Here is a 25,866-nt window from a genome sequence, read left to right on the forward strand (position 1 = left end):
TCATTGTGTTTCTTTTTCCCTTTGTCAATGTATACCTGTGTGAAGCACTTTGAATTGCCATGTTGCTGAAATGTGCTATACAAATAAACTTGCCTTGCCTTACAACAAATGTTATTCAGTAGCGTTAGTGCTGCTTCAACAGTAGGTATCAGTCCTCAAGGACTATAAAGCCAAATTCATGGACCTTTTTGAGTCTTTGATGGAATAGTCCCCATGTTGCAGCACTGACAGTCTCTTCAAGAGCATTTCCCAAATAGTTTGAACAAACTGACTCATTTAAACATGAAAACGTGCAAAACATGGGCTCAGTTAAAAAAAAAAATCTGTTGTCAAATTTATAACATACATGGTTAATTTATTCTCCACTTAATCTTCAGGATTTAAGGAACACAGCATCATATGTCAGCTTTGGCTCCTCATTATCATATTTACTAATGAGATGCATTTCTAGCATGTATGTGTCCATGTGTCTTCTTAGTGAAATTAAACACAAGGCATCCGAATTCATGTTTAAAACTGAGGTTTTTGTCTTTAGCACGTCTATTTTAAAGCCGTAACTCATCAGAGTTGAAGTGCTGTAAAGATAGTTATTAAACAGTGACTGTCTTTACCAGTGAGTTCTTGTATTTCTTCCTGTGGTTAGCAGACAGTTCAGTGAAGAAAACCTACGACCAGAATAGTGAAAAGATAGCATGGTGAAAATGTCACCAGAGCCATAAAAATCCTGGAGACATTTTGTTGTGAATGGGAGGATTGTATGTAGAACAGGAAGCATTCTTAATGACTTAGGAAAGTTCCAGTTTTATGATTCTCAGAGATGGAAGCAGCTGAAGAAACAAGACCAACAAAGTCTATAAAGACAATTTCATTTTATTGTATGTGTCCCGTTTTGAACTTTCAACTTGAAACTTATACAGTCTTCTTAAATAAAACAATATGAACACAATTTAAATGGCACAATGAGAAAATGCCACCCCCTCAAAGCAAAAAGATCAGTGTAGGCACAGATATACTCACAATGTTGACACTTTAATGTAAATAAACTTTTAGGTTTGAACCAGTCCGATCTGTAATTATACATGATTCTAAAATGGAAAAACAACTCCTTAGTCTCACTTCTTTGGTTTTTCAGTCTTTATACTTTCCACTAAGACCCAAATATCCAAAGTTAAGAGAAAAATATCCAGTAGTCATACTTAAATGTTACACAAAGAAGAACTGGCACCACCACAATTAAAAAATGACCTTATAAAAGTCTCTGAAAGACTGAATGATCTACAACCCAACGGTGTCTTCAGACTGGGGATTGCACCACAATGCACAAAAAAAGTAACTCATTCAGAACAGCTGAACAGCACCAGAAGTACAGAATGTCAAGCTCTGAAATGTTCAGATTGTCTGTTTGTGTAAATGTATCATTCCCACAGTACAGCAGGACTAGATGGTTGTGCTGTTCAAGCTGATGGGGTTACAATGACTCATCTCCAAGCTGCCTTTGCCCAGAGGACAAACAAAACAGAATATCTAAATGTAGCCTTTAAATTCTCTGCTGAAACTTTTCCTGAAAGTTTCTGGACACTTTTAAAGGAGGAAAAGATGCTTCACTGTCTGCTTATCTAATCTTTACATAGCCACTGGTATGTAAGAGGGAAAAATAATGCTAGGTTACTGGTGGCGTAACACTTCTATCAGATTAGGTTTATTAAAGCATCCAAAGGTGCATCGGTTGAATAGTTGGCTCACACATTTTTATGCAAAGATAGACTTTCATACATCTAGTGTGTAAAAATACAGCCAATCTGGCCTAAAGCGCCCAGTTTCTGTGATTTTGAGGGGCCAGCTTGTTCCACTCACACTATAAGTTTGATTGAGGGTGTACATCACTTCAGTCTCTGTGTGTTCAGTCCATCTCCTACTGCAGAATTGTGACATGGCCACAAAATCCTGTACATAAAAACACTTTTTTGATTGAGAGTCATGAGACATTAAATCTTGTATATTGTTATTAGACATAGAGATTGTTCTGTCTCACATACTGATCCACAACATCCAGAAGGGTTGTGGTCTTTGGCAATAAAGCGCAATGGCTGATTTAGACCGCATGATTTGTTTGTCTACGATGTCTTGTCCTGTCTCGGCCATCAGACTAGCCCCACTACTGTCATTAGACTGTCTTTGCAACTGAATGGAAGTTTTTAAGTCGTGCCAATCATGGCTACATCAGAAGCACTGTGACATGCTAGCGGTCTTGTGTTCTGAAAAGCAGAAAAACAACCAAGTCAGAACTCATCCCTGTGTAAAAAGCAGAGGATTACTGTATATGGACTGGCTGTTATGTTGTTTCACTTGTGTGATCTTCTTTTAAACCAGTAAAGAAAGCTTTGAAGGCTGCTAGGAAAGCAATTTGTGCTCTGACCATGTAATGTGGTAGTGCTGACTGGCATGAAAAAAGCTTTCATGTTGCAGACAAAATTACACTTGGGAAAAAAAAAAGTTCAGGTTCAAGATGATAATTGGGATGAAGCACTTAGTCTTAGCCACAGTTGGTGAGTCGTTCAAGTCGTCTTGCTTCATGTTTGACCCTCTTAATTGGGTTAAGCCAACATAAGAGGAGCACATCGCTTTCTTACATTTGGGAGGTTTTAAATTTGTGCAGTTAAGTTTGGGCCTTGAGGCAAGCTGTGTGCAGTCTTTGAAGCAAAGCTAACTGTTCGGTGGTCAGTAAGTCCTTAAAAAGGACACTGCTGCCTGCAAAACCATGGAAGTCTGGCTTTCTATTTCCACATGCCACAAAGGGGATACAAGTTTAAAAGCTGTTAAAGGCAAATAATTCAAGTTATTTTTAGCACAACTTATGACTTTTTCAGCTCATTTATTTGGTAAAATAAGATAATTGGCAAGAAACGAACTGCACTGTGATCCTTTAGGTATTTGGCCAACACTGCTCATAAAGCTGAATGAACTTCATAACAAATCTTTAAAAACTTTTTTTCTTGCAGTAGAAAGACAGGTGATGTGGAACCCAATCACAACGACCCTTAAAAAGTGCTGCATCTTTTGGAAGGAGCATTTGAAGGCTGATTTCATCACAGTGGTCCAGCAAAGGCTGTCCCTCTATGAAGGGTCCTCCACAATCAGCTGACAAAAGCTTCCCAGCCAATGATAGATCCAGGTGGTGCATCCTACGTGGTCCAACATATCCTATGATTTATTGCACATCATTTTAAATGAGCGTATGGACGCTACTGTAGAATAAAATTTTAGATTCATGTAACTATTTTCAAGCCAATCAAAGTGCTACCAATACTAAAGTTAAAATAATAATAATAAAAAAATGGCTTCTAAAAATAGGTTAAGTTATGCAAGTTGGTTAAGTTTGGTGCAGCTACTAAGGCTGGTGAGTGGTGCCTAGAAACAAAAGGGTAGGGGCCTGTTCTTTAGTTGCTGTTTTCTGCCCTGGCAGTGTCCACATCCTCAGTTCCAGGGCATTTCTTTCTAGAATTTATTGCTGCTGGAGAGTTAACTTCAACTTCGCTTTATAGTGTCTTAAAGGTCTTTTTTTCAATGAAATTTCACAAAAATAAAACAAAACAAAACAAAACATGAAAACAGCGTCAAGTTCTGATAGCCTGGTTTTGGAGGTGGCTCAAAAAGACCAATCAGATCAAGTTTCCTTCTGCCATTGTGGTACTGATATCAGAAATCCCATCACTCTTCTTAATTTGATTGATCAGTGAGGGAGAAGTGACATTGACATCTGAGAAAGTATCTAAAAGTTGAACTGTTTTCAGATTGTGTGAGTGCAGTGACATAAACCAACTGACAATGAGGGCGCTTTTGCAGTCTGCACACCAAGCACAAAAAACGCTGGACTGCATCAGTTTTTAAATTGAAAGTGAGAGCTTGTGCAAAAACACCAACTCTTGACACAGGTCTATGCAGTCTACAAAGGCTGGCTATTAGAGAGAGCTCACTCATTGTATTGTTAGATTTGAAAGGTTCATTACCTGTTCCATTTACTATATGACAGAACACAAACCACATATTTAGATGGTCTGGCCTGCTTTTGCCGTCCATCTTTATTGTTCATGAACAGTGAATGTACCACCTGACAGTCAGCAACAAAGAACTTCAGCTTGTTCATTTGTCATCCTTCAGTCTCTCTTCCCTTTTTACTGGGTCTATTAAAGTCCCTGTAAAGTGATTAAAAATCTCTATTTTAGGTTTGATGTATGAAAGGCCACTGTGTTATGAACCAGCAGGTTATATTTCAGTCATGAAAAACATCTTTAAGCTTACAAAATGAAGCTTCAACATCATGAAAAATGAGGCAGTAGGATGGTGTTGGCGTGTCAGTTGAATGAGCTGAAGCCACACCCACTCACAAGAATTGCGATCCTCTCAAATTTTAATTCCTGTTTATGAGACATCTTTGTTGTAAAGCTGCTGCTGAAAAATCTCGATTTCCTGATGTTGCTCTTCGAAATAGATGTCTTCAACGATGATTAGCATTAGAGGCTTTTACTGTGACAGACTTGGTAGGAATAGAACGTGTGTCTGTTGTCAGATACTTTTATAAAACAGACAGGAGGGATGAAACTGTGGCTGCTTGGATCCAGGACCCAAGACAAGCAAGATATGGATTAAAAAAAACACCTTCAACAGGTAAGATATTTTCTCTGGCTGCATCTGGTGCAACTGCACTCCAGCAATTAGCCTTCCCCCTGACCTTACAGTGAACTAAGACTAGAGCACAGCTGCCTGGCTCTGTGCCAGAGCAGAGAGACAGAAGTTGAGAATTAAATTTACTGTTTTCTGGCACAAATCACTGTTATGATACTTTTGATGACCTGTGAGCCACTGTGGCTGGCAGATTTGACATCACAATGAACAAAATGTAGCTGTCTGTTAATTTTCAATAAAGACTGTGACATCAGCTGACAACAGACTGCACTGAGATGAACTGCTCATTGATTTTATATTATTGTAGCATTAGGGGGGCGGGGTTATTCCCCGATAGCACAGGTGATGGTCATAGGCTGCTATATTTGCCCCCCGCCCCCCCCCCCAAATTAAGCCCAGCTACTTTAGAGGTAAAAAACTGTCTTTAAAATTTAGTCACACAGATCTCAGTGTTTTCACGTGTTTACAGCAGACTTATTCCTACATATCTTGTGTGTTAAGACAAATTTTGGATTTCACTTTACAGGGATTTTAAAGTTGATTTCTAAAGCATCTGGATTAGCCCACATTTTCACTGACACATCTTTATCTTGCACCACTGACAGGCCTTTCAGAGTTGTTCAGTGTTGGGTTATGAAGTTTATAAAAATAACTCATTATGTTACAAAATTACTGCCATTAAAAAGTAACTTCTTATGTTACTGCATTATTGAGAAAAGCAACACTTTAAAGTACTTTTGTGTGACAAAATAAAAACCTTTTGTGACTCGTTACACATTGGGAATATTGTCCAGACAACATAAAGCCAAATGTACTTCTGCCTTTGACATTACCATCACCTTACAGTGTAGTTTACAGACCATAATCTGTGACTCTTCAGTTCTATAACATCAATTACAACTTTACAGCTCTTTAATTCACTCACAATTTGACAATGAGCAGGACATTATTTGACACAGCTGTTTGAATGAAGACATTACAACATGGGCTTTTAAACATACATGTCCTCATGATGTTCTTGTTCCAAATATTCAGCACTATGGGGGTATTTCCACAACACTCTGTCATCAGGCTAGCTGAATTAGCAACACAGCTGAAGGATTGCAATTCATCTGGTACGCAGCTATGTACCAGGGAGAAACAGTGCAGATGCTTTGGGGATCTTGGGGCAAAACAGCAACTTGTTTTTTTTTTTTTTCAGAGATGGATCTTGCTTAAAAAAAGTGACTACTCAAAGGAATACTTGAATTGCAGAAGTACATGTTAAACAAAAATGTAGTCTAACGGATTACTGTGTAGAACTTTGCATGGATATAAAGTGATGTCTTTTAGATAGCCAAATGCATGAGCAAAAACTTTAAAATTTGCTTTATATTATGTCTGAGCACCTTCAAGATAACCTCCAATGTCATGATTCATCTGAGGTTTCCATTCTTGTTAAAATACTCGGTGGATCTGTGCCACTATTAAGAAAGGCTCTTCCATCTTCAGTAAAAATGTGGATATTTAAACTGATCAATGAGTAAGCATGGCCTTCATATCTCTATTTATACCCCTAAAGCATCCTACTGCTCATTTCATCACACTTGTCCAGGTTTTCCTTACCCATAAATTATCTTATGTTCTTCTACGCATGTCACAATTACAAGTGTCAACACTTAAAAACTGGATCAGTTCTGTTTGGTTTTTCAATATGAAGCACCGTTGAGCTTGATAGAAATGGGAGAGCTGAATGGATCCAGTCATCACGGATAGTCTCCCAGCTGAATTCTTCTCCCTCTGCTTGGATGTCAGGTTAACATCTTTGTAGCACCAGTGATGAAGATGTGAGCTGATCAAATGAACAGTTCACAGGCTCAACAGAGACCCTGTTAGAGTCATACTGTGAGAAACATCGCCCAGATGTTCAACCAGCCTCTCTGGTTAGAGGTTTATGCCTCCGCATAAGGAAGGTGATACTGCTCTTCCCTCTTATTACACCGTTTGGCTACGATAGCCAGGTAGAGCACCAACAGAATGAGCCAGTAGCAAGCGTAAAGTATCGTCCCTGCTATCAGCAAGGCTTTCTCTGTCTCACTGAATGGCTCCTGTGTTTCACAGTAGATTGTATACACCACACCTCCAAGCAGCACCATGGCCCACACTGTGACAGGCACTGCGCCGATGAAGTTGATAACAATCTTCTTGCGGCCTGATGTGCCCCATCCAGCCTTGTTGATGGTGAGCAAGGCAAATAACTTGGCAGGGAGCAAGCTGGACATGTAGAGCAGAGAATAGAGGGACATGAAAATCATGACCAGGCTGCCACGTAGGAAACAGGCGTAGGTGGCCTTCACCATCCCAACCAGCTGGACGGTCAATAAGAAGAGTAGGATGTTCCACAACCTTCCACGGTAGAAGAGATGGATGACCGTGGCAACCAAGAAAAAAGGGAAGAAGCCGGTAACCACAGACTCGTAGGTCATCCAAAGGCTGTGCTTGTGGAACCACAGGGCGTTGTAAAGCCACTCACGGAAATAAGACTTGCTCCATCGAGTCTGCTGGTTGAGCCAACGCAGGTACTGGGTCGGTGTTTCAGTCTGGCACTGTGACCGCGCTGTGAATTTTGTCTTGTAGCCAAAGCTAAGCACCCGATTAGTGAGGTGGCGGTCATCGCCAAAGCTGCACTTAGAGCCTAGGAAGGTTTGGTGGTACCAGGGCTCCAGGAAACGCTGGAGCAGGGAGTTCCTGTACATCCCAAGAGGGCCGCTGATACACTGGACACATCCAAAGTAGGACTGGCAGGCTCGCTCGATGTTAAAGGCCATCCAGTAGCGCACACTGCTGAGGAAGGAGATCCAGGAGTCATACTTGTTCAAAATCTGGAGAAGGGAAAATAGAGAAATTAGACTATAAAAGGCATGAATGAGGAAAGGAATATCTTAGTAAGCGACTACTGTCACAACCTGTTGTTCTTGTAATCCATTGTTCCCAAAAGTTCACTTTCAATCCAACATTTCAGGCTACTTTGTTTCTACTTTATGTTCAAATCCCATTTTAATAACAAAAGCATTTCAATCCAGGTATGTTTTAGTGCTGTTTTGTAACTTGACAGTCTATGTACTGTTCATCTGAAAATACATGTCAAATAAGTTTTAAAGGTCAAATATTTTACCCCTTTAAGACAAGTTTAAACTGGTCTCAGAGGTCGCCAAAACATGCCTGTGAAGTTTGTTGACTCCAGTATCGGATGTTTGCATGTCTAAAAACCCCTCTATTTCAGACCTGCTCAGCACGATCTGTTTCTGTGTCTGTAGACTTAAATGTTAATGAGCTTTTATCCCCTGACTCCACCCCTCTCAGGAAATGGATGTGGCTTAATGGATGTGGCTCTCCTGATCCAGAGCATCAGGACAAATTTAAACTGAAGGAATCTGTGATGGTGTGGGGGTGTATTAGTGCCCATGACACCGGTAACTTGCACATCTGTGAAGGCACCATTGATATAAAGAAGTACTGTGGACTTTGGAGTAACAGGTGTTGTATCAAACTCCTGGCACAACCTTTTTGGAAGACTTGGCAGGCATCAAATCCAGAAAGAATGTCTATCTTTTACGTAGGAGTTTATACATTTGAAGGATAAATATCTTGTATTTGTGCTGCATTCAGTTGAATATCGGTTGAAGAGGATTTGCAATTCATTGTACTCTCTTTTTTTATTCACATTTTATCCAGTGCCCCAACTGCTTTTGAATTGTGGTTTGTAATATAAGATGCAAAATTTAACAGCATAACAGCTGCCAGCACAGACAAGGTCCACAGCACCAGTAAAAATGTATTCTGACCAAATGATCTCCTACGTGTCAAGGTTGTTCGACCATTTTTTATTCTTGAAAACAATGTGACAGCAGCATGATGAAGCAAGAAAAACAAAGTTTGATTAACTTCCAGTCAGCAAGTGAGAATATGTGTTTTTTGTCATTGTCTCCGTTTTCTGCCATCACAGAGAAATTTAATCCATAGAGTTTTAAACTAAAACAAGGTCAGTAACTCCAAAAAGTCTTTGCAAAACTTTGTATCACTGATGATCATGGGAGTGTATGATATTTAAAACTTATATGAAAATGAACGTTACAAGGTGGTTGTAGTTGCAGTCTTGCAGCTACATTTTAATTCTTCATGACTGAAAAGTTTATTTTACCTGCACATCTCCGCCGACTCCTCCGACCATTGGATCGTCCTCAAGAATCTTCAGCATTTCTATGGTGCAGGCTGGGTCCAGGACAGTGTCTGAATCACACACCTGAAAAATGACAAAGCAGACACACCTGTGTGCTATAACACTGCAGGTCACACAGAGCACACAACATACATCCACTGGCCACATTAATGTAACAGGTGTTATACACCACTAAGAAATACTGAGGACCAAAACTCAGGAGAGAAATGAGAGGCTGCTGACAGACATCCCAGCTGGTTCATGTAAGCTCTACAGACCTGGGTCAGCTGTGGACCTGATCTCTGACCCACAGCACAAGGACACGGGTCATGCAACAGCTGGCTATGAAGAAATTATGTGTTTGCCCAATAGGATGCTTAGATCAGTTTAGAGTGAAAATAAGTAAACTCTGTTCACGGGGACAGATGTTTGCACCAGTACCCTCAGCATGCAGCTGCACAGAAGCCGAGCAGATATGAAATTACTTACTCAGCAGGTGTCAATCATAATCTGATAGGAGCATGCAGATGAATTTTAATGAGCATTCACTGATGACTTTGCATAATTGGTTTTTTTCACAGACATCCCTAAGGTTCAAGGTTTCATTCTTCCTTAATGGAAATGTTTCAGTGTAGAGTTGTGCTGCCAAATCATCCCTCAACTTGATAAATTAAAACTTTTACATCATTGCAGTAAACAAGACGTGCCTTTAGCTGCATCTAAATTATACACACGCCAGTCTGAGTGCAACAACTTACTCTGACACCTGCTTTGCAGACCACTGTTGTTAGGGCAGAAATACATGCAAAAACCTGAGCCCTGAGCTATTCTTTAACCATTATGTTTCATCTGGACCTTTTTGTCCTAAAAGCTTGTAAAACATCAACCTTGTGTTTTTATTTATTTATTTTTTTATCATAAACCTGTTCTCTTCTCTTTGGGACTACATTTAAAAAGATAAATTTAGTAAAAGATTCACACTTATACAAAAAGTCCTTGCCATTCTAGGAATTTGAGTGATTATTTAAATTGCAGTGACTCTGAGGGACAAATTACAGCCTCTCTGTGTCTATTTCTCTCCATTATGAGTCATTCAGGCTCTCTTCTGCAGTTTAAAAGTCTGTGCATATGCGCTAGTCAGCAAAGCATGATGTGATGACGGAACAACCTGCTATTGGTTGTCACAGCCCCGTCACAATGCATTCTGGGATAAAAACAGACAATATGATGGCATGCTAATGGGCTAGCTAAAAGAGATTATAAATGGATAAAAGACGTCCATTATTTGGAGTTATTAGTGTTGATTTAATATTTAAAGACCCTGAAACATCAACCAAGTTCCAGGCTCACTAGAAAACATTCTGTAAGAGCTACAAAGGTTTGGATAGCATCATTAGAATGACACAACAGAGGGCTTTTAGAGGAAAAAACAAGCAAGTATCTAACTTACAGCCAACTAAACAATCGGCTTGTACTCCACACTTAGCAAAAGCTAACAAAGTAACATTAGCTTATGTAGTTAAAACTTACTTTGCTAAAGCTAACATACCTACATTGCTATGTTATCTATGAAACCTGCATATCTAAGTTTGCTTTAACTACATTTGATTGAGCTAGTGTGCTAAAGCTAATGCTGCTTACACGTGGCTTACATATTAAAGTAATAAAGTCAGCTACAAAGCTAGTATAGCTACATAAGCTTTCGTTATGTTAGCCTTTGCTACATAGCTAAAGCTAATGAAGTACTCCTAAATTAGAAATAAGTTAAACTGGCAAACTCGATCACTTCTGTCCTGACAGTGGTGGTGCATCTCACAGTAGGCCTAGGGTTCTGCAAACAGGGTCTGCAGTCAGACATCTTCAAAATTATAGGCAAGTTTTGTGTCATTTGTGTCGAGGGTGTAGAGACAAAACCCCTTAGAAGGTGGTTGGATGACTGTTCAGTCTGTCATATTCATCACAGACCAATCAGAGCAGAAATCCTAACAAAACAAAACATACTATGTAGTGGATCTGTTCCTATACATAAACATAACTTGACATGCCAGATTTTATAAATCCTATGCATCGATATATTTCACATTCATTTGGGAAACTTCCCATACAAAGCATGTGGGAAGGGAGGACTTTACAAAAAAATCATAGAAAGTGATTGGACAAATATTCTGTCACATTCAACACAAGCCAATCAGAGCGACAATACAAAATGAAGTAGGAAGCATGCACAGCTCTGGCCAAAACCTGAGCTCAGCAGAAGACTCCTGTTATAGTTTGTCAATGGTGGAGTCTGATGGTGGATAAAACTCATGCCGAGTAGTGCAAAAACATTTCTGCCAAGGGAAGCTTTCAGTGTGGCTCTTTTTTTAATAAAGTAATGTGGACCAGCTCTAATGAAACCGGTTCACACTACAACTTAACCCCCTGCCTTCCAGTAACTATCGCAAATTCATGCTGAAGCAGGTCTTACTGAAATAAACTTTAACTTTAGCTCCATGTTTTTGTCTCTTACCTGTACATAGTCCACACTGTCCCCCAGCGCTTTAAAGGCAGTGTACATCACCTCTCTCTTCCCTCCCCACTCCTGCATGACACAGGAGTAGCGGCAGCCTCTAACCAGCCGAGCCACTCGTGTTGCCTCCTCCATGTGCACCGTGCTCCTCCCTCCACCTTCTACACATCCTCCTCCACTTCCATCACTGTGGTAGTTTCCCTTCCACACCATGCTTCCCGCCTGGTCGGCCCCACCCATCACCTCCTGGAAAATGTCCATCATGTAGCGGTCCTCAGGCCGGTTTCCATCCACCACCAGCACCACCTTCAGCCCAGGGAAGGAAATCCGTCTCACACTGCGGAGGCACTTCCTCAGGTAATCTGGGTCTTCCTGGTAGGCAGCGATGCAGAGGGCCACAGAGCGGCGGAGGTGCTGAGGTCGGGCTGGGCTTCTCATCCGACGATGCTCCAGGAAGGCAAAAAGGCTCTGGAGGAAGAGGTGGAGGGAGAGGAAGGCACCATAGAGGCCGAAGGAGAGGTGGTGCTGCTCTGTGTGGATGAACTGGTAACCTTAATGAGAGAGAAACAGCAGAGACAAGTAAGAACAAAAAATCCCACTCTTTTAGACTTTGATGAAAGCAGAATGAATGGGTGTTGGTGCTGGTTTACACTCTCACAAGACCAAAAAGACACTTGTTGTTCTTCCAAAAGTGGGTCTACCATTGTCTTCATCAAAACAAATATCATAGGTGAACAGGTATTTTCATTATTGCATTGTTGCTCCCTGCCGTTGAAGATAGCATCAATATCTGAATATAGAGGTATGTGGTTCCTAAAGATTAAGAACCTGTTTAATGAAGAGGCTATGCTTTAGTGCAATGGTTCTTCACTGGTCTAGATCCATGCCCACCACAACCTCCTTAACGACAACTTAAAACCTACATTTCTTAAACTTTTTAATTATAACCAAATGCTTTTGATAAAACTTTAGGCAGTTTGGTCTTGAGATGGAAAAAATTTGTGATGAAACAAAGCAGTGACACATATTTTTCAAAATAAAAGCACATCACAAACTTTTAGCCACATATTTTTGTTCCAGGTACGTATTTGCAGCCCACTGAAATAGCTTTGCACCCCACTTTTAGGTCATCACCCACCACTTGAGAAGCAAAGCATCAGATGGCATGCGTAACTTTGATTAAGGAGCTGCTAAAGCCTCAACCTGTTGATCAAAATAGAGGCTAATCAATGATTTTACACAGATAAAGATTAAAATACAGGGCAGTTGGTTTGAAAATATGGGCTATGTTGACTTCTTAGATACCGTCTAGTTCTCGATAATGTGCGCATATGTTGGGTGTCATTGAAGTTCACCTGTGACGTAGGCCAGCAGAATGGTGAAGAGGACCACCGCGGCAAAAAGGGTGGTGACCACGATGTTCACCGCATTCCTGCAGCGAGAGGGCATCTGGAGATGGATGAGGATGACGAGCAGATGTGTTCCAGCAGATGTCGGGGCGAGAGTCACACAGGCCAAGGACAAAGGTTCATGGATGAGTAAGATTTGTTCAGTGATGATGAGGGGGAGAAAACGAGGGAGACATTAAATGAGTTCAATCAAATTACAAATGGGTAACTAAATAATTCTGCAAATCAATTCACTTTCATACACTAACACTAACAAACACAAGCATGCACACGTGAGAAACTTGAGCATGTTATGCAGTACATGAAAGCAGCTGATCAACACAGCTCTGTTGTACACATCAGGTGAGTATGAGAAGGGGGCCTCAGGACTCTGGGGTCTGACTGAAAGCTCTGACAGAGAAAGCTTGTAACGTCTCATTAGTTGACCTAAGTGCCACTTCCTGTTTGTTGTGTGAAACCTTTCATCAGCCCCCGTCAGCTGAGAGCTCACCAGCATCAGTCACTGACATCATGTAGACACAGAGTAACGAGAACCAGAGGAAACACTGACTACACAGTGTAGTGCTGCTTTACAGCCACCGTTTGAACAGGTACTCAGCTCGTCATCAATTACTACTCAGTAACACAAAATTAGGTCTTAAACTATTAGTATGAGTACTGAAATTACATCACATAATAACATCCAGATTACAAAGGAGAAGACAAGTAGAAGCTGCAGAGCTATATCCAGAGAAAGAGTGTTTCCAAGGCATCATCCCCCTCGGTCTTTGTTGGCATGAGGGACAACAAGTAGAACCTGGTCTAAAGAACTGAGGGGTCTTCCAGGTATGTCGGAGTGTAGCAGGTCAGATATAAACCATGCAAGGATTTAAAAACAAAAACATGCATTGGTGGACTCAGGGGGAGGGGAGGGTGCAGGGCAGGGAAAACCCCACTTGTTGGCCTAATGTTTAGAAAAAAAATACAGTAAAAATGTCCTCTTGGATGCTCCCTATGGTAGATAACCATGATAAAGTGCCCTCTAGATTGACATTTAAGTTGACAAAATTTGACAAAGTGCCCTCTATGGTGACCTCTAAGTGGTCAACATTTGACAAAGTTTCCTTAAAATTATAAAAAACTGACAAAGTGCCTTATATAGTGCCCTATAAGTGGTTAAAATTTGATCAAGTGCCCCTTTTTATGTCTTTTAGTAGCCAAAAAGAAAAACAAAAACAGAAAATGTACCCTTTTTGGTGCCCTTAAGTTGGACATCATTTGACAAAGTGCCCTCTATGGTGCCCTTTAAATTGTCAAATTTTGACAAAGTGCCTTATATGGTGTACTTTTAAGAGGTCCAAATTTGATCAAGTGCCCTTTTTGTGCCCTTAAGTGGACACAATTTGATAAAGTGCCCCTTTTGGTGCTCTCTAAGTGGTCAAAATTTTAACAAGTGCCCTTTATGGTAACCTTTTAGTGGTCAAAATTTGATAAAGGGCCATCTTTGGTACCATTTTAGTGGACAATATTCAACAAAGTACCCTCTTTAGTAGCCTTTTAGTCGACAGGATTGGACAACGAGCCTTTGTTGCACTCTCTTAGCTGACAAAATTTGATCCAGTGCCCTCTAGGGGGCCCATTTGGTTCATATTTGCTATATAATTTGCTATGTAGTTGTAGTAGCTATAGTAAAACTTTTTTTTGTAAAGTGTCCCCTTCACTAAGGTACCTTCCTATTTTACTAAAAGTGTTTGACTACTTTTTGTGCACTGCTGCATCCAGCAGGTGCTTCTTTTTATTCTATCACTCCTACCCCTCAATCATTCTGAGTCCACCACTGAAAACAAAGACTCCTAAATATGTTCTGAATTTCTCTGGAGGCAAATTCATAAATAAAGGTGCATTTTTACCAAATAATCCACTTTGGTTCAGTTCAGTTTGGTACGGTAAACCCTGGACTTTGCATAAATACCAGGCACCTGAGCTAAATTTCAAGCATATTTGCAAAGGGTCTGAAGACTTGTGTCAATGTGATGGATCCTTTTTGAAAATTTCTAATAGTGTAATTAATGTAGATTAATGAGTGAAAGGGAATTTAAACAACTGTAGCATCAGGCTTCAACATAACAAAATTGAAAAAAGTGGCGACTGAATACTTTCTGAATGCACTGTAATAATAAATGTTTGGCATATGATTGATATGTGTCCATGTATTCCACTCAAATCAGGCTTGAATTTTATCTCATCATCTCATCTCTCCTAAACATCTCGTAGGCCATATGAAACCAGCTTACAGGTGGGACTTATGACAAACCTGGTATAAACATTAATATTATACTATCAAACACAAGTCCTCAGTTTGTGCTGTGCCTGTGGCGGAGTGGTGTGGTGTATTTATTGAATAACAACCAAAGGAAAGCCAGCTCTCAAAGAGGGTCTGGTTCCAGTAGTCACATAAGAGTGGCTGGCTCTTAGAACCACATCACTAGTTATGACTACCAATAGTAAATCCCTTCTTATAAAGTGCTCTTACGGGCTGGGTTAGCTCAAACTAGGTGCCCACATACAAAAGCTACGGTCCTTGATGCACTGGTTGCAGGTTCAAATCCCGTTCATGGTGTATATGTGCTTCCCCACTGTCCCAATATATCATCTCTCTTCAGCTGTCCTATCAAATGAAGGCAAAAAGCCCCAAAAAACAACCTTAAAAAGTACTCTTACCCAAGCCCATGGTATTCACTGTCCAACTTAATTTACTTCTACAACCACTTGTGTTCATGAAGTTGTTAATATCGCTTCTTCTACTTCTGTCCAGAATAAAAACGCAGTATTTCTGTCACTATTATCACTAGTATTAATACTACCACAGTTTATATAATCACAGTCAAATGCCACCTCATTGTAATAGGCTTATCTTAAACACAGTAACACATTGCTCAAGTTTGATAGACATTCAGTAACTTGCAGTGAAAGAAGCTACAGCTGAGCACCACCTGCCCTTCTGTTCTCCTCTCCTTCGTCTTCCTCCCTCCCTCTCTCCCCCTTCCTCCTCCCACTGGCCCCTCTGGCACTCTCTTCTCCTCTCTCTGGGTTAATAGCTCTAATTAAAGGCCAGTTGGGGTTGGCCAGCGCTCAGGACCAGTCGAAACGGAGGAACAATTCTGTCCTTTCATTCATGAAATTACCCCCAAACCACCACCCCACCTGGCCAGGAGAGAAAAACTGATCATTAGATTTATCCTCCTCTCTGAGTGGACGTACAGATTTACATGCTGGCACTGAATCACACTTCAGTCTCCATTGATCTGAATGCTACATGGCGCATTTCCAAGAAAACCATCTCTGTGACACTGACAGAGGGAAGGGTTTTGTAAATAGAGGTTTAGATATTCATACAAAACTGTGGCATCAGTTTTCCTAATGTCTACTTCATCTCTTTTGCCTCTGTAATAACTGATTATTCCTTTGATAGTGCTATTCTTTGAGCATATGACTCTGCTCTCATTCTGGACAAAAAGAGCCACAAAATAATTATTATGCACTCCAATCATACACACTATAGCTAAATTTCAACAAGAATCCAACTCAGTCTGTTATTTTTGTTACGTACAAATTTTTCCAATGAGTTAAATGGTAAGAATTCAGTTTTACTGTGTATCTAAAGAAGCCACTTTAATTCAGCAACAATGTTGGAGGCAGCCATAATCTTAAATTACTACAACATCAACATTGTCTCCCAAACCTGGCCCTAAAAAATAGCTAAACTTAGATTCCAGACTTTTCCATACATAACATCCTTGTGTTGAAAATAACATGTTTAAAATAGAAATCCAAATCATTGCAAAGCCACATCTATTTTCAGGATTGTCCCCGTAACATGATCAGTTTCCTCAAACATGTTCTATTTACTATTTCTATGATGTCTCACAGTGAGCAGGGTGCAGCGTACGCCCCTGTAGGATTTCTTTATGGATCACGTTCGCCACTGGGGCCTCAGAGAAAGGAGCGTCTGCTCAACGTGCGATTCGTGGTGGATTATAGCAGCAGGCTGGGGCAGCGTGGCCGAAACGCCCCAGGGCCTCGGGACAGATAACAAGCTGACATGGACTGCTTGATTAGAGGGCCACAGTCACCAGAGGGGGTTGTTGGCTGGTAGGGAGCTGGGATTAGTCAGAGGGGGGACAGGTGCTATTAGCCTCAAGGTGACATCTGCTGGCAGGCTATCCCAAACTCAAGCACATTAACTATTTTTTAAGGATAAATTCACAAATGTAACTTATGAAATTGATTAATTTTCAGATCTTTACTGCTGAGTGACACTGTAAAATGTAACAAACTTCAGCATTCATTATTTATAGGTCATCCAGATTCCTTTTCTCTGAACAGCACAATGAAGCAGAATTCAAGAAGAGGAACAAGTCAGCAGCTGTGAAAGGACGTTTTTGTGCATCACATCAGGAGTAACTGCAGAAACGGCATTCAAGGACAAGTTTCGACTTGAATCCACTGTAAATGTCCTAAAATCACAGCTGTGATGGAGGAAAGGTAAGAAAAAGATAAATGCATCACCTCATCATCTTTTGCCTGCATTCTGTCCATCTGAAATTGAGTCATTTTTATGAGGACTGTGAGAAAAATATCCAGAGCTGTTTCTTCGTCATGTTGGCCAAAGTTTGTTTATTTGTTGTCAATTTCCAGTTAACATCCAAATCCACATTAAGAGTCATGAAAGCTGTCCAGGACCATCAGGATTATTTCAATATGATGACCAGGGTTGGATAGGTCCAAAGGGAAAATGCAGGTTAAAAAAGGCAAAGAAAATGTCCCTCCTGTGATATTAAAATTTCCAAGTCAAAATCCTACTATATAAATCAATAACAGTGTTCCTGCTTGTGTCCCAGCAGTGGCAGAGCCACATGGGTAAGCTGTCCAGCATCCAGACCATCTGAGTGAGTTGGCTGGGAGTTCAGGTGAGGAGGTGAGAGGGAGTAACCGACTGGATGTTTTGGCTGTGGAAAAGTAGCTTTGACCAGCTGAGGGGAGAAAGGAAAGGAGAGGTGGGGGAAGTAGGCTCAGAAAAAAAAATGCTGGGTGGAGCAAGAGGGAGAACAGATAGGAGGCAGTTTGTGAACTAGGAATCAAGTACCAGATTGTTGCACTCAGGCACTTTATGCTGTACTAGTTTTAAATTTCTATCATGTCTTACTACTTTAATTGGTGGTGTGGGTGTGAGGATTTGTACCCTGTTGCGCCATTTGTCCTTGATATCTCTCAAAGGACTTTGTGGGTGTACTGGTTCAAAACTAATGCTATATAAAAAAATCATAAATATGTACTGATTTTTAATAAAATCCTAAAGGTTGCACCTGTTATCATTCCAGGACATCCTTCTTCTTCTTCTCTTTGTTAATGGTGCATACTGCCACCTTCTGTACAGGAGTATGCCATCTCAGGGTGACATATACTGCAGGTGAGGACTTCCTGTGTATAATGCAGCCATTTTTCTCTTCTCTTCAGGTTGTCTTCGTGGCCCTTCTCTTTTTTTGTTTCGTTGCATTGTGAGATTGCTGTCATACACAAGGTAATGCTGCTTCGTACCTGCTTTTATTTTCTTGCCACTACTCTAACTTCACTTTGTCACCATGCTGAAGAGGAGATGATGTTCGCTCTTAAACACGGGCTTAAACAGGTAGGTTTCTTTGTTATTGCTCCTGCCATGACCAGCTCATGGCAGCAACTACAATGTAGCTCGCTTAAGGTTTAGTGAGACGTCACATTTAAAAACAAAGGGAAAGGTAGCTGTAATGTAGCAACACTTCTTGCTTTAGCTAGGTGACACAGCTGTTCATGTTTACGTTTGAATGATAAACGTAGGGTTTCATACTTCATGCACAGAGGCGTACTGGAACAGCCGGGGTACCATCAGGAAACATGATAAACTTAACCCTTTCTCCTTGTCACATTCTTTAACTTTTCTTGCTCCAAAATACACCTCCACCACCACCTAATTATCAGCCAAAAAAGGCTAATGTAAACACCCTTTTAACATCACTACTTAACAGGAGGGAGTGACATTATAGTAGTGACGTGTGCTCTTTAAGTTTGCAATCATTTCGTTGCAAGTACAGACTGAATTCGATCTCAGAAGAGGAAGGAGAAGGGGTTTAGGGCAGCAAAAAAAGGAGGGGGCTATGCAGGGGAAATTTAGACAATATACAGGACACCTCCTGAAAGACTAGGAACGTTCATCACACGTGGATGAAAAAGAGAAGAAACAACCAGTCAGCTTTGAAGAGGCCTAACTTTGGTAATGACTTTGGACTCTGTGCCAATGTCAAATGGTTTAGCAAAGCTGGTATGAGCTGGGGTGGTGATCTATCTCGGTTTTATTGAAAAATTTTAAGACAAAGCCCCCTGATATTTTAGTTGTCCACGCCGGCATCAATGATCTTGGATTGAAGCCCACCAAAACTTGGTTGCAGGATGAAAAAAGACTTGCGGAAGCTCCACGCACAGCTTCCCGCGATGAAAACTGCATATTCCTGCATCACAGATCAGCAAGTGTGGAGTAATGGGAGATCCATCTAAGATCAATAATGATCAATAATTCTGTAAGAAAGACTGTCGCCAAAATGTTAAGTCATTGAACTTTTCTTTTTGGTTTAAGCCCCTTACATTTCAAACACCAAATCATCATAAATGCTTTTTCTTAATGCTAATGTTGATAATTATACTACTATTTAAAATGTGAGAACTCAACACTGAAAAAACGACAAACTTTTTAGGTAAGGTAATATTTTAGAAAATCTGACTATTAGGAGCTATAACAGTGCTATGATAATACAAGAATGAAGTGAACTGACCCTGTGATAAAAAGAATGTTAACCTGTGAAAATATTTCTGGGGTTTCAGAGTCATTTGCCACTAGAGGGCTCTTTCATTGCCTCCACTCAGATCATTGTAATACTAACTTCACCTTTAAGGACCTCACAACATAATGAAGGAACTGTGTAGACATGGGAAATCTCGTCAAGAACCCACAGCTGAGGACAACTGAAGAGTGATTACTTGACCCCTAAATGACTCAGTGAAAGGGCCCTCATTGGATCTGATTTCATAATATGAATTCATTAGGGATGCACAATATTATTGGCGTGTATAGGCAAATATGAACATTTCTGCTGCTTCTTTTTATAGTGAATATGAATGAATACATTTTTGCAGCTTTAGGCAGGACCAACAAACCTATGTCAGCGTAAATCTGGTTCTTTGTTCATCCTCATTCCTTAAACTTTCAAGTGTTTTTCAGGACTGACGTTTGCTGAATTGTTAATAAGATAGTGGTTCATCAATATCTCTATCAGCTAATATTGATTTTTAAATATCTGCAAATATTTCATCAGCAAAAATTCCAATTCTGTGTATCCCTACGGTGTACAGATTAGTAAGATTAGTGCTAGCCTCCTGGCCTGAATTTACCTCCAAAGCCAGGCCCTGATCAACTTCGAAGCTGACTAAAAAAGATTTGCTAACACGTCATTATTGGGGTCGAATGAACTCCTTTTCTTTAGTTTCTTTTCAAGTATTCCACCTTCTATTCAGGTCAAGGTCTGTTTAAAAAAAAAAAGGAGGTTACATTCAGAAACACAACATGTTTAAAATAATGTGCATTTTTGTAACTATTATAAGTCATTTTATGTAATTTTTGTTAAAATATTATTGGTTACTATTTAGTATGGCCTATGTTTGTTCCACCTTTCATGGGTCCCACCAATGTGGCTCAGCCTCCTTATATGGCTGGGCCCCAAGAAACTGTCCCCTTTAACCCCCCTGATGGGCAGCCCTGGCTGTAACCGAATCACCATTTTAATAAAGGTGAAAAAAAGCCCCTTCTGACATGTTTGATGTCAATAATGGGTCTTCACCTGATGCTGAATAGGAGAAATGTAATCCTTTTATGAGTGAAAAATAACCAACCAAATATTTACATATAAATCTCAAGAAGTCATAGAGCCTCACTATGGCCATGGCAAATCTTTTTTATTTGAAATAAAAAACACTAAAACCCAGCATCATTTTACCATAAAATAATAACTTTATTTGAGTTGTAAAATCAAACACTCTCTGCCTTTTTAAAACCCTCAGGCTAATACATGGTTAGATAATTGAGGAGAGAAATTGAGAAATTGCTTCCGGTAAATTTAATTTTTAGTAGTGTTCCAAACAATCACCACATTTAACTGGCATATGTGGTTAATTGAACAAAAAACACAGGAAATAAGGAGACAGCTTGTTAATTTACTTAACTTGAATAATATAACTAATCTGATTGTACTCAAACCTTTTAATGTCATGTAACATGAAGTTACATGATGTAACACAACCTGACCTAATACATTGCAAGCTATCATCCCATAACATGTTGTGATCACAGGTATGATGACATAATGCAATGCAGAATTGCCTGTTGCATTCTAACATGATGTTCCCTATTGAAATAAAACATCAAGTATTGCATCAGAATATAAGTAACTGAATGCAACATTACATTATGTAATTAATTGTGATTTAAATACTCATTGTCATGTGATATAAGATAGTGCAACACAAGGTAATGTGACTGGAAACCAAACATAAGATTAAGTTACATTCTTTATATAATGTAATATAACAAAATGTAGCAATAAATACAGTGTTTTGCAATGCATCGTGACAAAACATAACATTATGTTACAATATACAAATTGGAACATACGGTGACTTAGAACAGTAGCCTTACATACTCCAAAATAATTAGATAATGCAATTATGTGTAACATAACTGGAAATGTAACCTTTCCTTATGAAATGTTATCTTGTGCTATGTGACAAAGTAAGAAAATAACTACAGGTTTCATAACAGGTATAACACAATGTAACGTCACACAACGTAGTGTCACACAACGTAACGTCACACAACGTAACGTCACAACGTTACGTCACACAACGTAACGCCACACAACGTAGCATTACACGACTTAACGTCACATAACATAATGTCACACAACGTAACACCACACAACGTAGCATTACACGACTTAACGTCACATAACATAATGTCACACAACGTAACGTCAAATAATGTACAATGATGTCACTGAACGTAAAGACACGGAACACAATGTCACTGAACATTACGTCACTGAAGGTAACGTCACTCAACGTTACATCATGCAACGTAACATCACTCAACGTTACATCACTCAACGTCACGCAACGTAACGTCACTCAACATAACGTCACTCAACGTAACGTCACTCAACAAAACATCAATGTATATAGCGTCACTAAACAAAGTGTCACAGAACGTAACGTCACAGAACGTAACGTCACAGAACGTAACGTCACAGAACGCAATGTCACAGAATGCACCATTACAGAACGCAACATCCCAGAACGTAACATCAAAGAACCTAAGGTCAGACAACCTAATGTCAGACAACCTCATTTCAGACAACCTAACGTCAGACAACCTAAGGTCACAGAACATGACGTCACAGAATGTAACCTCACATAATGTTACAACGTGACCCCACACAACGTGACCTCACACAACGTAACGTCACACAATGTAACTTCACACAGCGTAATGTCACATGACGTAACGTCACATAGCGTAACGTCACATAACGTAATGTCACATAACGTAATGTCACATAACGTAATGTCACATAGCGTAACATCACATAACGTAACATCACAGAACGTAACGTCACATAACGCAACGTCACATAATGTTATGTAAAGCAATGTAAGATCACAATGTAAGATCAATATGTAACATCACTATGTAACATCAATATGTAACAACACAATGTAACAATGTAACGCTACATAATGTTTTTGATGTTACATGGTAGTGTCACATAGCTTAACATCAAATTTAATGAATGAATGAATTAAATTCATGTAAATTAACATATTGAAAGGATTGTGAGATGATGTAATGCGACAAAACATAATGCAACACAGCATAATGCCATAAAGTTATATGTAACTTAAATCAATGAAGCCTTACACAATGTGAGGCAGTCTGACCTAATGTAACACTAAGTCACTGGATTTTTCATTACACAGTGTACTGTTATGTATTGAATTATTACTCTTCTGTGTCTTGTACTTGATATTCTCCCTGATCTGTGGCATGAACTGAAAAGTCTGGATTTAGCCTCTGCAAATTTAGCACATTCAATAATTTATGCTTCAAATAAGGGCCATCAAATATGAGCACTTAGGACCTTAATTATCCCGAAATAAATTTTTCATTGATAAGTTTTTTTCCGGCCACTGTGGATCATGTAACAGCAGGAAGTTGTAATGACACGGTGAACCACTATGCCAAAAAGGCCTCACAGCTTAGGCCACCTTCTTGTGTCTCACCTGTCCACTCAAGTACAAATTAGTTCCCTTGATTATTTCCAGAGTCATCAGACATTTTTATAATTATTAAAGGTATTAAAATCCAGAGCCTTATGTAAGCATGTGAGTCCTTTCAGCAGCAGCTGATCACAGTCATAACCTTTGCTGCATTTCATCAGCTTCTTCCTTTCATCCTATGATACCCAAAAACTGAATGTCATTCAGCTTTTTTTACTGGATCAGACTGTGTTATGGACTTTACCCAGACTGTCACTGTGTACAAGCTGCCTATCAGATACCAACAGGCTTTCTTATAAAGGGCCACCAGGCAGGTCTAGCATGGAAGTGATGCCATGGAAAACCTAATGTTTTCTTTGGAGACTCCAAAGCATTCAAACAGCAACGCAGAGGCTTTCCAGTCAACTGTTTTCTAACGGACACTGTCTGCCTCCAGGAAAAAAAGAGCACGTGTAGAACATGCCACAGTGGTAGAGCAGAGCTGTTCCTGAGTCATTTTACATCTTCCTGCAGCAAATAAAGCTGAAACAAGCTGTGATGTCTTTCTCCTATTCAGGTGATTGGCTCTCTAACTCACTCTCACACACACACAAACACACAGTGTCAGGAGGAAAAAATATTTTCTCTACCTCATAGTGCAAACACAGTCATCACACACACCAGCCTGAACACACTCACCCCTTTGTCCTGCATCTCCTAACTCAGCTTAAATGATGCTTTTTCACAATTTCCAAAAACTTTCCACATTATTTGACTCCCTGTTGAACATGCTTATTCTCATTTGTGAATAGTTTCATTCATCCTTTTCCCCAAATCTTCACACGTGGAAAATGAGCTCTCCTCCCAGGTAATCTTCATCTAAAACCCCACTTTAGATGCTTAAGCTGAGGTGAGAATGCAGTATAAAGGGATTCTTCTCATCTCTTATTTGATACTATAAGCATCTGAATATCAAACATACCTTCCTGATCCAGTGGACCCTCTGTCTTGGTCTCCCTCCGCCTGGTCCGTCCGTCGAGCCGGGACGTCCAGCCGTCTCCTCTCCTCAGCACAGCGCTCTCCTTGTTCTGTCCCCCTCCTCTCAGCAGCTCACACTACATCTTTATTCCAGCTTGCTCGCTTAATTCAGGAGATCCCACATCCAAAAATACAGCAGGCAGGCAGCTGAAACCACCACCCTCCACCACTGCTCTCTCTGAGCCAGCCTCCCTGATGCCTGCTCCTCCTCCCTCTCCTCCTCCTCCTCCTCCTTCTATCTCCCAGGACTGTCCCAGGGCATGAAGCCCCCCAGCTGAGATGTAAGGAGAGGTGCTCAGCCAGCAGATGATGCTGGTGCAGGCTTACTTTTGTAGATTTCAGGCTTGGGGCTGCAGCTCGTCTGCTCTCTTCCTCTGGTTGTCTCCATCCTGAATGAGGGGCCAAAGTGATGCTGAAGGTGAAAATCAGGGGCCAGAAGTGTGATTTCCTCTTTTCCTGCTGTGATGAATCATCACCCCTTTTTCCTCCTCGTCCTTTTCCCCGTGCTGCGGTATTCACTCGTCCCTACATTTGCAGCAGAACCTGAATCCTTCTCCCTCCTCTGTCACACCGACACTGCTGTGCTTCTCCTCCACAGCTCGGCTCTCTGTTTCTCCTTTAACCCCCCCTCTCTACTCTCGTTTTCTCTCCCCCCCTCCCCTCCCCTCTCCTTGGACACCCCAGCTAGCTCACTATCTCTCTGCAATGCAGCCAGCAGCCTCCAACAAGCTGGGGGACTGTTTGACCGGAGCCCCCTCTCTTCTCCACCTCTCTGCCTGACTCAAAGCATCCTTTATGGGGCTTATTTATCTACCCTCCCTCCCTCCTTTTCCTCTCCTGCTCCGAGGCTGAGCTTGCTGACGTCCTGCAGGTTGCTCCAGCTTGGCTTGCAGCCTGAGACAAACTGCAGTACCTCTGAGAATCAACGCATGGCCGCTAAAGCCACTCAAACACATTTCATTGAAGTCAGGTGATAGAAAGCATATTATCTTAAACTGTCATAAGGAAATGTGGATGAAATGGTGCCCACATGAAAAGTCTCACACTCCTCTCTGCAGTTCCTTCCTGGCTGCCTGACTGTGACACATGGTGAGATAGAGTAATTACTCTAATAGAGCTCTCATAGCTTCAGCACTAACTTCCTCCCTCTCTAAAATGGGACAAAAGAGGGAAAAACTCAAGTGGAGTAAACTAGGCATACAGGGATCTCTAAAGATTTCCTACAAATTAGAGCCAATTTTTGTGCTATTTTCGAGGTCTTTCAATTCCAAAGAGATACAAAAGGAGAAAATGCTCCTGAACATATAAGGAAAAAAATAGTTCTGTAGCTGTCAAAGATCTCAAATGAGTCAGTTTAATCATTTCAAACAGATGTGCAGAAATGATTTGACGGCCTACCTGGCTGTCTACAGGGCTTACTGCATCAAACCGCACAAGAGTGACAAAAAAAGGAAAGTCAGGTAGGGTCTGTTGTCATATATCAGGGGTATCAAACTCAAGGCTGGGGGACCACATCCAGCCCGAGGTGCAGTTATACCTGGCCCGCAAGATCATATCATATTTCTATTATAACTGGCCCACCTGGGGCGCGCAGCTGGTCGAGTGGCTCAAGGTGCGGCCATGTACGCTGGCGGCCTGGGTCCGAATCTGGCCTG

The 25,866-nt window shown here is 40.6% G+C and overlaps 1 protein-coding gene across 2 annotated transcripts; it reads right to left on the reverse strand.

Annotated features, from left to right (window-relative positions):
- Positions 1–6,508: 6,508 nt before the first annotated feature.
- On the reverse strand, positions 6,509–24,362 carry has3 (hyaluronan synthase 3). Of its 2 annotated transcripts, none has more exons than XM_041796187.1 (5): positions 24,156–24,362; positions 12,746–12,839; positions 11,391–11,941; positions 8,864–8,965; positions 6,509–7,544 (listed from the first exon to the last, which is right to left on the reverse strand). In XM_041796187.1, the coding sequence occupies exons 2-5, from the start codon at positions 12,837–12,839 to the stop codon at positions 6,615–6,617; spliced, it is 1,677 nt and encodes a 558-aa protein (XP_041652121.1). In that variant the 5' UTR covers positions 24,156–24,362; the 3' UTR covers positions 6,509–6,614. The 2 variants fall into 2 exon arrangements, with proteins under 2 accessions (XP_041652121.1, XP_041652120.1); XM_041796186.1 differs by lacking the exon at positions 24,156–24,362 and adding an exon at positions 17,348–17,387.
- Between the last annotated feature and the right edge of the window lie 1,504 nt (positions 24,363–25,866).

This window comes from Cheilinus undulatus, linkage group 9 (genome assembly GCF_018320785.1).
Source record: "Cheilinus undulatus linkage group 9, ASM1832078v1, whole genome shotgun sequence".
In the NCBI taxonomy this organism is placed as follows: Eukaryota; Metazoa; Chordata; class Actinopteri; order Labriformes; family Labridae; genus Cheilinus; species Cheilinus undulatus.

Coding starts and splice junctions, on each gene's coding strand:
- has3 (XM_041796186.1), bottom strand. CDS start 17,377: ATGGACAGAATGCAGGCAAAAGATGATGAG. Junction 12,840..17,347: donor TGCAGGCAAAAGATGATGAG/GTGATGCATTTA, acceptor ATCCATCTCCAG/ATGCCCTCTCGCTGCAGGAA. Junction 11,942..12,745: donor TCTGCTGGCCTACGTCACAG/GTGAACTTCAAT, acceptor TCTCTCATTAAG/GTTACCAGTTCATCCACACA.